This window comes from Geosmithia morbida (genome assembly GCF_012550715.1).
Source record: "Geosmithia morbida isolate 1262 chromosome Unknown scaffold_1, whole genome shotgun sequence".
Lineage (NCBI taxonomy): Eukaryota > Fungi > Ascomycota > Sordariomycetes > Hypocreales > Bionectriaceae > Geosmithia > Geosmithia morbida.
In genome coordinates, this window is record NW_023336188.1 from 378,874 (window position 1) to 392,867 (window position 13,994).

The 13,994-nt window shown below is 50.6% G+C and overlaps 1 protein-coding gene across 1 annotated transcript; it reads left to right on the top strand.

The window, feature by feature from the left end:
• Window positions 1-4,881: 4,881 nt before the first annotated feature.
• On the top strand, window positions 4,882-6,004 carry GMORB2_0883 (uncharacterized protein; the record flags this gene model as incomplete). The annotated part of the gene is made up of 3 exons (XM_035462867.1): window positions 4,882-5,123; window positions 5,260-5,685; window positions 5,824-6,004. 3 exons carry the CDS (start codon window positions 4,882-4,884, stop codon window positions 6,002-6,004), a joined length of 849 nt encoding a protein of 282 aa, XP_035324291.1.
• Window positions 6,005-13,994: the final 7,990 nt, after the last annotated feature.

The following is a 13,994-nucleotide window of genomic DNA, read 5'->3' on the forward strand; positions in this document are numbered from 1 at the left end:
TAGGTAGGTAGGTAGGTAGGTTGGTAGGTAGGGGGTGGTGGTGGTTCAGCGACTGCGATGACGGTATGGAGATGAGCCCAAGTCGCAGAGACTCCAAATGCAAAAAAGGTATGCAGATATCGTCGCAGTCAACCGATTCGGGGAATAATGGGGCACGACGACGGTGAAAATGGCAATGGTAGAGGGGCCGGTTGCTGGGGCGTACAGCGCGGGCAGGGTTGCGTGCAACTTCGGCGGAGACACCAGAGGAGGAAGAGAGGAGGGAAGGAGAGATGAGGGCAGAGGAAACAAGAGGAGCGGTCGTACCTGGAACGGTTATGCGTGAGGCATAGGTCGACTGCAGAGTATGGAAAAAGAGATGCAGCGGCATAAAACCAAAAATAAAAAATAAAATAAAACGCGAAAGAGTAATAAAGACGACTGAGGGGGAGAAAAGAGAAAATGGGATACGGCAGTGAGGGGAGACGCAAAGAAGATAACAAAACAAAAATAGGAATAAAGGAAAATAGAACAATAAAATGAACAGAATCGAGCGCGAGGCGGGCTGTGTCTCGGGGTCAGGCACCTGGGGTGTCGACAATGGATAGATGGACAGGCAGAAAAGGCAAAAGTGCAATACTAGTCGTGCGACGATGCGGTTCAAACGGGTATTTGCGTAGCGGTGTAGCGGGTGCGTACTTCGTACGAGTAGCAGCAGTATTATCCGTCTTGGCTCATACTACTAAAGGCAACACTGACTGCACTTCCGAATGTCTGGAACAGCTGGTGCGGAGTAGGGCAAGCCAAAAGGTTGGGGTTGGGCTGGGACGGGGGGAAAAGGGGAGGGAAAGGCTTCAAACGACAAAACAAGAAGACAACAGTGGGAGATGAGTTTAGCATTGTGCGTCGACTGTCAGTCATCAATCAGTGCACACGACTTTTCTCTAATTCTAACTTGTACATACAATAGAGAACAGGGGGGGGGGAGGAAAAGGAGAGAAAGATAGAAGAACGGCCATGAGAAAAAGAAAAGAGAGCTGTTTGACTACACTTGCCCAATCTTTTTTTTTTTCTCCAACGACGTGATCACGACCCGGGGGGCCTCTCTAAGCTAGGCAATCTAGTTGGGCGTGGGTTGATTATTGGCGCCTTTTTTTTCGTTCCCAGTCTAGCCAGCACCTTGGCCTTTTTCTTTCTCTCTCTCTCTCTTTCTTTTTTTTTCTTGCTTTGTCGAGGCACCCAATATCTCATTTTCCGGTGCCTTGTCAATGCTCCTTTGGTTGGCTTGTCCCGCTATGATCCCCGCACGTTGCGCCAACCAAGCAGATGTCTTCTTTTTTTTTTGTCCCCGTGATGGGGGGGGGGGGGGGGGGGGGGGGGGGGGGGGGGGGGGGATTGAGTCGTAGGAGGGGGACCAGGCTACTGGTTTCAGACCCGGGCCGCCACCAGTCATATTGGCCAGGCGGCTTTATGACGCTTTGCCCAGTCCGCTTGGGCTATCTTAGATCGAGACAGTCGAGAACCCACGGGCCCCTTTGAGACACCTGGGTTTGTCTTTATTATTAATATTGAGTATATTGCTTTTTCCTTTCGCATCACTTCCCTGGAATGGCGCATCCCAAAGTCCGCCAGTTCACAATCTCGGAAGAAGCCTCCACGCGTTTGCCCCATCCCTCTCGCACGTGCACTCTTCCATGGCTGGACCCTTCCCCTCAGTGCATAAGGAACTAATGCTAGTAACACAAGTAGTCGCGGACGAGTGGTCACGGGAATCGTCATCCTTTGGTTCCCGCAGCGAACATCGAATCTACACAAGCACACAAGTCTTCGAAACAAGGATGAGCAGTTCGTCATAGTCTTACTCGGGACTAACCAGACAGAATGCTTTCTGTCACGGATAGTAGGAACGGCACTCTGTTGGGCTGTTGATACTCTAGCATGTACATACCCTGCCCCTCCGTCATCTTATCATACGCCATACGAGTACAGGCATACACCGCCTCCACACCCCCCCTTCGCAAAGCTAAAATGGTGGGCAAATTCCCGCCTCCACTTGCCGTGCTGGCGTGGCTTGCCAACCTCCAATCACAACACTCCGTCTCCTCAGTCCTCTGATCGGCGGAGGTGAATTAGCGAGTCCCGTGCCCAGAGTGGCAGAGCGCCCCAGAAGGCCCCGGAGAGCTGTAGGTAGGTCGCACATCCTTTCCATCTTGCCAGAGCATTACGAGTACGGAGCATTACGAGTAATCGCCATGCCTTCCGCCCTGCCCATGTCCGTTCAGATCCATAGTAGCAGTGTTATTATCTCCAATCACCCTCGGGCCTACCATTGCGGCGCATTGTTCACGCCGTCTTAGTACCCGCGTAGCAGTTACTACCCAAGGTGGTAGTGGGGCTTGCAGCCTGTGCCCAGTATTATATGTACTGCGCGATATTGATCTACGACATACCCGTACTACGTAATGCTCGTACCTACAGCGCTACTAATACATATACCACGCACATCGTGGTGGGTGGCTATTTCTCATCACCTTCTCATGCGGTATCAGTATTAGTCCGTAGTACGGGTATCATGGGCTCGTAGTGATGAGGGAAACAGGGCATTGCTTCGGTATTAGCCACCGGCGTTTGTGTCGGCCCACCATCACCAATGCTGAGTCATCACGACCAGTCTTACTACGACGACGCAGTCTCATCACCTATGGTCGTCTTCAAGGTCAGGTGCTAGAACGCGTTGCCGCGAGCAATGTGGATAATCGATCGATCTTGGTAGGGTCTATCCACGGTAGTACGGGTATTACGTACTGATCTTATTAGTAATAATACTAGTAGCTCAAGATCCAACACAGATCGTTATTATAAAGCAGCACGAACGACACTGGGAACCCCTTTCATTTTCGACTCCTCGGTCTAGTGTTGACAGAACGAGCGCATCGCACGACTCGTATCAAGTTCACACCTGTGCGCACTCGTGGGGACGGTTTACTGATACGATAATTCTTGCCATGAGTATGTATAAGTACCACTACTCCTACCAATCCATCAGGTACGGGTACCGACAGTGCCCATCTCGGGAGGCCCTATCCGCCGTTGAAGCACAGAGCAGCATGCAATCATCATCTGTTTCGACGGCGCATTCCTACCTTGGTTGATGGCTGACGTACGGGAACGTTGTATGGGCACGTCGTACACGTTGTACGGGTACGTTGCACTCGTAGACCTCGAGTCAGGACTCAACACCTTGGGTCAACAGTCAACCCGAAATGGGTGATGTACTCGTACGAGCAGTTACTGGCGGTGGGAGATGGCAGAGTGCGACGCATGACTAAGTATTAATTATGGCTACCTGAGAGAGGCAGAGGCACACTGCCCGCATAGAGAGAGTACTGAGGAAGTGGGCCGATTTGCTGTTGTCTCCTTCTGCGGACTGCAACCTGCCTTGTTGTCTCTTTTCTCATCCACCATCGCAGAGCTTGTTTTCTCTTTCCCACCTTGAGCCCCAATCATACGGCTCTGGACCGCTGTCCCCCTTCCCCCCCAGTTCGGTGCAGCGCTGATGAGCTGTGACCAGTCTGCTCTTCTGGCGCTGTGTCTTGCTTTCCTTACCTAGAGAAGTCGACAAAGAATAGATATTATGCCCCAATAAGGCGGGAGGGGAACCCTCGCGTGTCGCCTTCATTGTTGTGGAAAAGAAAATAAGAGACAAAGAGACTTTGGCCCTCTGTTTTTTTTTCTCTCCTTTTTTTTTTTTTTTTGATTTCATCATTACCTCGTTACGAGTACGGTCTCGAGCCTTTTTGAGCTCCTCTCTGCCTCTCCTCTCTCCTTTTTATTCTTTCCTTCCGCTCATCACACACTTGATAGTGAGTTTATCACCTTGGGGGCTTTAACTTAGCCGAATTTCCCTCCGATATTGGGCAACCAATCCTTTCTCCCTCTCCGCCCCTTCTCCCAATCATTCCCCTCCCCACCTCCACAATCGAGGCCATTTCTGCAAAGGAACCTCGCTCAGGCAGAAGACAAAAAGAGTCACAGGAGCGACGGCAATTTGCATGACGGATTAATATTATTACCTGCCGCGCCACATCGACATTTACCGGATCAACTACGCATGCAGGGTTATTGCAGAAAGACGAGAAGAAAAAGGAGCGTCTTCACATCCTCACGCCGTACGGGTACGACTAAGCTCACCCGTCCCTTAACGAGCTACACTATCCGTTTTCAGCCACAAAAACCTGGTTAGCACCAAACGCACACACGCGCACCGCGCCGTCCCGCTTCCGCCCTCAACTTGTGGCTAGCCCTCACCCTAGGCTTTTGCGCCAGCAAAACCTTCTACCGACGTGCTACCATCTCACGTGGTCCGTCCGCCCTCCACATCTTCCCGGACCCACTCGGCCTTTTTTCAACGTCAGTCGCTCACTGCATCTACCTGTACGGACTGGATGGGGAGTTGGAGGTTGTAGCCTTGTCGCGTGTCAGCGGTGCAGTGTCGCGCCTGTTGGTCATTGGGTCGTGGTGGTGGCCAGGGCTGCTGATAAGTCGCCGCAAACTGTGCGACTGGAGTGCTTCTAGGCCCTCGCAGCCCATGCTGTGCCGGCCTGGTATCGTCGGAGTGGTGTGATCTGTAGTCGTTGCTGCCCCTGAGATCGAAGCATCTGGGGTTTTTATTGCTATACCCCAACATCCCCTTGACAAGGCGTTTCTATTCTATCTCTTCTCTTTTCTCTCTTCCTCCTCTTCCTTGCTTTCTTCCTCCATTTTTCTAGTACCAACATGTCTATACCCTCACCAATGCACATCTTTGAGACTGGCCTTCACAGCCAGCCTCCCTGCTCTTCCAATATCAACAACCTGGACGCTTTGATCCGGCAGAAGTTACAGGTCTCTCTGGAAACGGTCATGTCCTCGGAAGCGGGGTCACCAGTATCTCTCCAGGGCCAGGACACCAACTCTCTTCTCAATGGCATGGGAGACTACCTGGTGCGAACAGCCTCTGTGTGGGCCAAGCTCACGAAGAACCTCGCCGCCGGCGACCACATCGAACAGGCAGTCCACGATGCGCACTTGAGGGCAGCGCAGGACACACGATTCTCCGATACGTTGAGCATAGCAGCTCTTGACGTTGACCTAACGAAACTTCGGTAACGCCAACCCACAACCCCAACCCCCCTTGTTTTGGAGAATCCATTCACGCGCGTACTCGATTCCACGTGATTTCATGAGCACACGACTAACACGGGTGTTACTATCTTTTCTACGACGCGCGCCAATCCGCAGAAAGATACAGAATCTGACTGCTCAGTATTCGCGCGACGTCCAAGCCATATGGTACACTGAAATGCCGGACCATGATTCTTCGCTAGAGTCGCATGCAGCTGTGTCTCCATTCTACAACATGAGGCCTCTCTCCATCCAGCATACCTTCCAGAGCTCCATGATGACACACACCGACAGCAAGCCCAGGACGTGGTGCGGTATCCCACCCACGGCGAATGGGGTGGAGAATGGTGGCACTATTGACGACGACTCGGGTTCCGACGGTAGTGACGACGAAGACGACGGCCTGTTTCAGGGCCTCAACCTCGACAGTCTCAAGAGCAGGGGTAAAGGGCAGCACTACTGTCCCAAAATGCACAACTGTACCAAGGGAGGAGTGGACGATAACGGTAGACTTGTTGCCTTTGTCAGAAACTCGGCTTATCTGTATGTTTCCATCCTACCGCCCCTGTTTTGCTGAATTTTGATCATCATGGAAGCCCCGTTGGCCGATCATATGATAGAACGGAGAGGACATCTCGAAACAAGCAGATTCAGGTTTGTACAGTACTGACTACTCTGAAGGCAGCATTGCAACAAGCACATAAAGCCTTGGCGGTGCGAGAAACCGTACTGCCCCAACCCTCCCAAGAAGCGCAAGTTTGCCCGACGAGATGGCCTGGAGAGACACCAGACATCTGTGAGCCACAAGCCACCCGGTGCCAGAAGTCCCAAGGTTGCAAAAGTACGAAAGGACATGATGTGATTTCTTCTTCTTCACATTGAAGCCACCAGCTACGCTGTGAAGCGGATTGATCAAACCACGGAAAAAAGACATCCTCTGCCAGGCTGGCGCGTACCCTGAAGACGATAAATGAGAGTCCACTGCTTTATAATGCTTCAGAATGATGGACATATACTTTCACATCCAATGTAAGCAGTGTTCAAGTTTCCTTGCACGTTCATGGCTTAGTATGTATATGTTTAGACGACACGGGCAAACGCCAGACAGGTCGGTTTTATGCAAGCCAACATGCTAGTGGTCTACATGTACATGCACCTACCCGGTACCGATAGGCAACAACCAGAAACACACAACCGGGAGAATTGGATGGATATATGACTGGAGTGTAGTGGACAAGGACAGTATAGGGGATGAAGAATGACGATAATTGCCTAAAAACGGTGCTCAAGATGGAAGCGAACAATGACGGAACAAATCCGACTGAATATCAATAAGACTGGCTTAAGCCTGTAGCAGTATACTCAAATGCGCCTTCTTCTTTCTGTATGCATTGACGAGTCGTTAGTACCTTGACGTGAATACTAGTAATATCCCGCTTCAAGCTCTAGTTCTTTTTTTGCTGCTTTCTCTATTGCCTGTCCCATTCACACGAATTATATCCATGCGATAAAAGATATACCGTATGCATTCTTCCCTTGACCGTTTCCCTTGACCGTTTCCCTTGACCGTTTTGTCTACTTGCACAAGGCACAAGCAATATGTAAGTGATACTAGACAGAAAGCATCCTTCTTTCCCGCGTCTACCCGCACGAGTAATGATCAACATCCTGAGGCCCTGTACGTCAGGGAGGTTTGCATATGTGGCTTCTGACATATGTGCGCCATTCTCCTCTCTCGGGAACATCACTACTCAAGAATAGTACATCTCAATGTCGTATGTAGTCACCTTTGCGGGTTGCGACGGAGATGTGCTCCGCCGCCTGGTTGTTTCCGCCATCAACCCATGCACCCTGCGTTGATCATATCAAACACTGGAGCCTCGCTGATATCACGGGGGTCCCATGACTCGCAAACGAGACGAGATTGGAACAGAGAATGGATTTATGATTACTTATTCCGGCATGGAAATGTTATAAGCTGCACCGCCCCCCCCCAACAACCCCTCCGGTTTGGCGTTAAGCTCGGCCCGGGCCTAGATGAATGGCGGGTACGCACGTCAGACGCACTCCATAGAATCCCGCCTTCTCCGTGGGATTCCCGATGCCTTCTGCCTTGCATGCGCGGCGCGGGCGTGGACGTGGCGGTGGCGGCTGCCCGGCTCGTGCCCCTAGTATTAGCCGGCGCTTCCTCTCCTGTCTCGTTTCTTGATGCATGTCCTTATCCCTACATGTAGTGCTCGTAGCTCCTTCTCACAGCTCATGTAGTTTATCCGGTAGGGTCTCACTGTGTAGTGGTTTGGACATTCTTCGGGAGAAACGGCCCGGCCGTAGGATGCATACGACTGACTCGGAGCACTCGTACATTCAAGTCCAACTTACTACGGGAGACACGTGGGGGTTACGGCCACCCGCTCTGCACCCGCCCGCGCGTGCAGTTTCAGGGAGAGGAGCGTTCCGCGGTGACAACATTTGCTGGGTTGGTTTAGCCGGTGGGCGAGCCAAAAAAAAGTCAAAGTCAGCTGCGCATTCGTCTGTGCGCCTCTGCGCAAGGGGGGAGTGGGCGAACATTCTTTCCCACGAAGGTAATAGATGGTGTGAACGCATGAGGATCAATGAATAGTTATGCTTGACGTCGAGAAGAGCTGACGCAAGAGCGGCAGAAAAAGAAGAAGAAAAAAAGAAGGCGGACTATGATTGTACAATATCGAGTGTAAACAAGATAATATATTGACAGCCCCGGCGAGGTGTTGTGGCACCAAACAGAAGAGGCTCTCACCGCCGGCGGGCCGGCCGGGGGGGGGGGGGGGGGGGGGGGGGGGGGGGGGGAGGGGTGGGGCATTAAACATTGATGATGATGGGAGGCGTGCAGGGGACGTGTATATATGACGATGGGATATCCTCTTCTTCGACAAATATGAAACCGGTGTGGAAAATACAAATTATTTGACATATCAGGACAGGATAAAAAGAAAGACTTTTCTCTCAAAGGGGGAAAGGAAAGATGGTCTGCTTATGTGCTGTGTATGTATGTGCTCGCATGGATGCATGTACAGAAACCGACGAGCGACGTCTGATCGAAGTCTCTCTGTAAACGTAGCATAATAATAGAACAAAAAAAGCAAGCCATTCTGTTCCAGGTAGCCGGGTCGCATTGCATACGCAACCTTTCCATGCGGTGCGAATGGAGGGGGGGGGGAGGCGGGTAAATGAGCGTCGCCGGCAGAAAGAGGGGGCACGTCAGGATACCGGGCGGCTGGTTCTGGTGCCGCGGGAGGGGAGTATTCCGAATTCGACCTGCACGCTTGAAGAGGAGGACTAGTAGGAAGCAGAAAGTTGGCTCGTGCTTCATCTGTGCTTGATGGGATGGAAGCAGGTGGCTTAAAGCGGTTGGTTTACATGTACGAGTACCATTTGAACCGTATTATAGGCTAGGCCGCACGCATGCCATGGAGGGCATAATACAATCAATATCCGAGCATGGCCTGTCCTTGTCTGTTGGATCTTCGGGGAGGGGGGGGGAGGGGGGGCATGCCAAATATGTACCTGTACACCGAAATGTGCGGATCGTGTTTTTGGGGTTGAATATTCTCTCTACCTGCACGTACATGTGATGTTAGTAATGCATACATACCGTACATGTCTGTATGGCTCGATACCCACATACCTGGCTAGTGGTCATGATGCTTATACATATATCAGTGTACACATACATGCATACCCTCTCTCTTCTTCTATCTCCTCGGCGGGTAGTACAAGAGTGCCGGCGAGTAAGATGACACTAGAAGGGGAAAGGAGAATGGGGGCACGATATCCGCACACACAAGGAAGAGCTAATGCCATGCTGTCTCCCCAAAGCACAGGATGAGCACAGACGTGTTCTTGGCTCGAGCCTTGACCGGTCACCTGCACGTACGCGCTTGCGGATCGGCGAGCTAGAGAGATGTTTCTCACTGAAAAACCATCGTGGGCGAAACAACACGATTTGAAGAGAAGGAAAGAGGGGGCGGAGAGAAGAAAGAAAAAAAGGGGAGGGGGCGGGAGTGTGGTCATAGTCAAGTCTTCCCCTCTCTACTCCCTCTCCCTCTCCCTCTCTCCGTCTCTGTCTAGCGCGCGGAAGGAGAGGGGCTAGCAAGGCCGATGTAGAATTTGATAACAATCCATGATTGTACTAGTTCCTAGTGATGCTACGGGCGTCTTGATGGGCCTCTCTTTCTCCCTCTCAGTACAGAGTGAAGTCTATGCGAGACTTTAGGAGACAACGGGCACGACAAAGGGCGGATGAGACGCCGTTGTTGACGTAGTCGCACCGGGAGCTGCTGCGTTACCCGTCATGTGGCAACCTGGTGCCTTGTGCAACACAAATAAAATAAGGGGGTGGGGTGGGAGAGGGAAGACGACGGGGAGGAGGAGCTGGTGGAGGAGGAAGACGGAAGACGGGGTGAGGGTTTCTTGTGATGGGGCACCGCGAGTACAATGGACGTATCCGTAATTGGAAATCGAAGCGCTTGACTGGTGTATCTAGTTGCGTAGGATTGAGCACCCATCCACAGGTTGGTATTCATGCTACTAATCAGTATTATATATATGTATATATATATATATATATATATATATATATATATATACATATGGCTATCGGTAGGCGTCAGAAAAATGACACCCGTTTTTAACAGCAGCCCCGTCCTTGTCCCTGAAACAAATTTTTTCAAGAAAAAAAAAGAAAGAAAACGAAAAAAAAAAAAAAGAGAGAGAGAGGGAGAGACCGAAAATGGGAATTTGGTTGGGTCCGGAGATAAAGATGCAGATCTACCAAATTACTCATGAATCGGGGGGGGGGGGGATAATTACGATACCTGTAATCTGTACATGTACGGAGTACCTCTCTCTGTGAATGGAGGGGGAAAAGAGGCATGGGAAAGAGAGAAGGAGAGGGGGTCGGGCTGGAAGGGAAAACATCAAGGTCAAGAAGTCCGACCCCCGGTTGAGTAACACGTCACAAATCACAACAGTCTGAAGGACGTTTAAAACTTCCAACGTTACCTGTCCATGGGCGGGATGGACTAGAAGTGCATGTATCCGTACTCGTGACTGCGATTACTTGGTTGGTAGCATGTAGCATGTAGTAAACCTGTTGTTGCCTTGTCTCACGGACCTGGACGGATATCCACGCTGTTTTAAATAAGACTACTGCTACCACCACTACCACCAGTACCAGCACCAGTACCACATGCACTCATAGTCCTCCTTCCAAGACGAGCAATGGCGAACATCGTCAATGCCGTAGTTCGTAGCTCCAGGATCTACACGCAAGGCTCTATGGAGTAATATCGAACACTGCCCTCTCTGATCCATCTCCGCTTCCGCCTCTACAGCGTATGCGGCACGTGTCTTGTCGATGGTGCGGGCAAGAGGGGCTCTTCACTCACAGTCGTCTTCTCCCTCTAGGCACAAGTTCCACTTTGGACAACAAGTCCGAGGGAAGGGGCAGGGGGATGCATGTACGAGTACTTCTTGTACGGATAAAAGGGCCTTGTCTATGGGCGCTTCGCAGATAGCGTCACGGTGTAATGATATGAGGTCAAGTCGTACAAGAGATACAAGAGAGCTGCCAGAAATTATTTACGGGGGAAAACAATAAATTGAGGGGCTCGGAAGGAATAGGAGAAAACGAGAAAACAAAATAATACTGCTGATACTACTACTACTACTACTGCTGCTGCTGCTACTACTGCTACTGCTACTACTACTACTACTACTACTAATAATAACGATAATAATAGTAAATGAATAAATACATAAGAGAGAGAGAGAAAAGAGACTTGTAACAGGTCGTTGCCGCGTGAAGCCTTGGTGTGAATCCCTAGTTAATCTGCAAGGAAATGGCATCAGCTGACCCTCTCTCCTCGTCCTTGGTGCTATCATATGATTTCCCTTCTTTTCTTTTTTCTTTCATTCTTCTGATTTTGCCATACTTTGATATGGTAACAACTTGAACTGTCTGATATAAACCACCCACACACACACAAAAAGGTGAAGCGAGGACGGGAAAGGCGGAGACCCGGGAAGTGAAGAAGGGGGGGGGGGGTGTCGAGGACTTGGGACAAACCAGAGGGGGGACCCTGTATGCAGCATCCATGATGATGATCCAGCGTCAACAAAGCCACACACCGACCAACCGAAGTAACCGCGACGGCACCTACTCCTGGCTGCCTGCTGAGCGACGCCCACTAAGAGTAGAGGGTAGGGTGACACCTCGAAGAAAGAGGAAAGAAGAGATCAGGTTGCCGGACCGACGTCGGACAGGTTGATGATGCGACTGTGCGACTTTGTTCTGGTCACCGGGACTCTCGGTGGAGGAGACGCGGGGCGTATGTACTCTCTACTCTCTCTCCCTCTCTACTCCCCCCCCCCGGCTTGTTTCAGCTGCCAAGGTGCTAAAAATAATGAATGGGTAGGATTCCATTGGGGAGGGATGGGGGGACTAATAGTATTACATCATTCAGCTACACAACGAAATAATATCACTACATGCAATGATCCGTGAGGTCCTGTCCGAACCGTACCTGTACAGATAGAGAGCGAGAAAACTACGCCGTCAGATCTCCTGCCCGTGTTTTCTCTGCTCTTGAAGATCCGCACCAGTCCCCGTATTTCTCATAACCCAACCCCCTTTGGGCTCGACCATGGAACGTTGGGTACTACGTGACGGTAGTACACCGTCGGTGGGCGACTCCTCCCCTCTCTTTGCGCCGCGCCCCCCCCCCCCCCTTCGGGGCACATGAATTGTCGTACGAGGGACAGCTCGGCCTGTGGTATCACAATACGACCTGTGATTTGTATGATTCGTTACCACATCTCACGTCGACAACGTGGTATGATGATGGTTGCGGTGTGACGGTTGTGGTGGCACTACCTTGGAGCACTACTCACTACTCACTGCTCACGTGCATGCACAGATTACGGAGTAGCAAGTGCAGTAGTAGCATCGAGTATCAGGTAATATCAAGTACCGAGTAATAGCAGCAGTATGATGCTGTTGGCATCTAGGCTCACGATGTTGCCTGGCGGTAGAATAGATTGCGAAACATCTCGACAACACATCCATGCGAACTGGAACCTTCAACGCCGCGTCGTGGAAGGCGCACACCTCCCTCTGTCTCTCTCTCTCTCTCTCTCTGCCACTCTCTCGCTCTCGCTGTGACCAAAAGAGTTTAGGCAAGGGGAAATCGGTTCGGTCTCCCCACACGTTATGAGGTCACATCGACCAGAGTACATGTACACGTGCGAGACAAGTTGGAAATTCGATGCAACGGGAAGAACCACGTCGTTGATTTTGTAATTGCTTTTTTTCCGCCTTCCTTGGTTTTTCCGCTCGCTCCTTCTTCTTCTTCTTCTTCTTCTTCTTCCTCTCTTCCCTCTCCGATTCGCGTGGATTCCCCCTTCTTCCTCATCGGAGACTCTCCCTTGCCTCATTCACTTTCTATTCTACGATAAATTCCAAGTCACTTTTTCCTTTTTTTTTTAATTTTTTTTTTTTTTTTTATCTCCCCCCCCCCCCCCCCCCCCCCCCTTCCCTTCCTCCCTCTCCCTCTTCCCCTGCTGGGCAATCGGCGCCAAACATCATGCCAACGGGCGGGGGCGGTACTCCGTACTCCCATAAATATTATCTCTTCTCTTCTTCTTTTTTTATTTTTATTTTTTTTATTAGGAAAATGGGAAAAAAAGAAACGGCAAAACGGACCCGCTTCTTCTGCTTCCTCTTCCTTTGTTTCCCTCTCTTTTTACCGTTGTTTTCATTTTATTGGCCTACACACATATAAGTACATACACACACACACACACATATATATATATATTATATAATATACATATTTGGTTATTTTACATATCTTGGGGGATATAGCAGCAGCAGCAGTAGTAGTAGATACTAGAGATTATAATAATAAGAAGAAGAAAAGAGGCACATGGATTCGTAACCTCACCGCGTTCCCCTTTGATGCTCCCAGTCACACCTTGTTCTCTCTCCGACTCTCTATCTTACCAATCTCGCTGTTACATTCGTTCGTTGTCTGTCAATGACGACTGTTACAGTGAGTAGTCGAAAGTCCCCCCTTGATTTCTGTCCGTTTACCAGACAGAACAAAACAGAGGCTTTACGAGGAAAGAAGGGGAATTGGTGGTGGTGGTGTGTGTGTGTGTGGGTAGGGGACAGCACAGGAAAAAGAGAAGGGGGGTGGTAGGTGTGCAATGTATGATATGTCGTCGTACAATCTACGCTAATACTCCAGAGCCACAGGGAACTGGGGATTATTGGCTGACTCTGTTCTCGAATTGCAAGTGTGTGAGGAGCGCTAATGATACTTGTGCACACCTACGGGGTACTCCGCACTAGAGTCTACATGTTTGTATTGTTAAGGGATCTACCAGTCCACCAGTAGGAGTACGTACTGCTACGAGTATACATGGCATACATTGACTTCCTTTATATCGATGTATTGTTATGTGCGACGTAATACATCCTGGTATTATTGACTTGCATAAAGCCTCGCCCGACACCAGTTCAATGAGACATTACTTCCCTGTCGGGGGACAACCACGCCAATCTTCTTTCAACACACACACTCTCTCTCTCTCTCTAACGACCACGACTGGATTACGACTGGGGCGGAGAGAGAGAGGGAAAGAATGGAGGAGGGGTGGGGTTGTTTCTCTGCCGTGAATTGTGTTCCGGGACCCGCTGTCCGCCCGGACTCCCGGTGAAGCTCTGCTTGCCTAATCGTTGCGTGCGCGTGTTGGACGTGGGCTAAATCATGGGACTAGAGGTCGTGCTAATATCGTTTCATGCTTTCTCT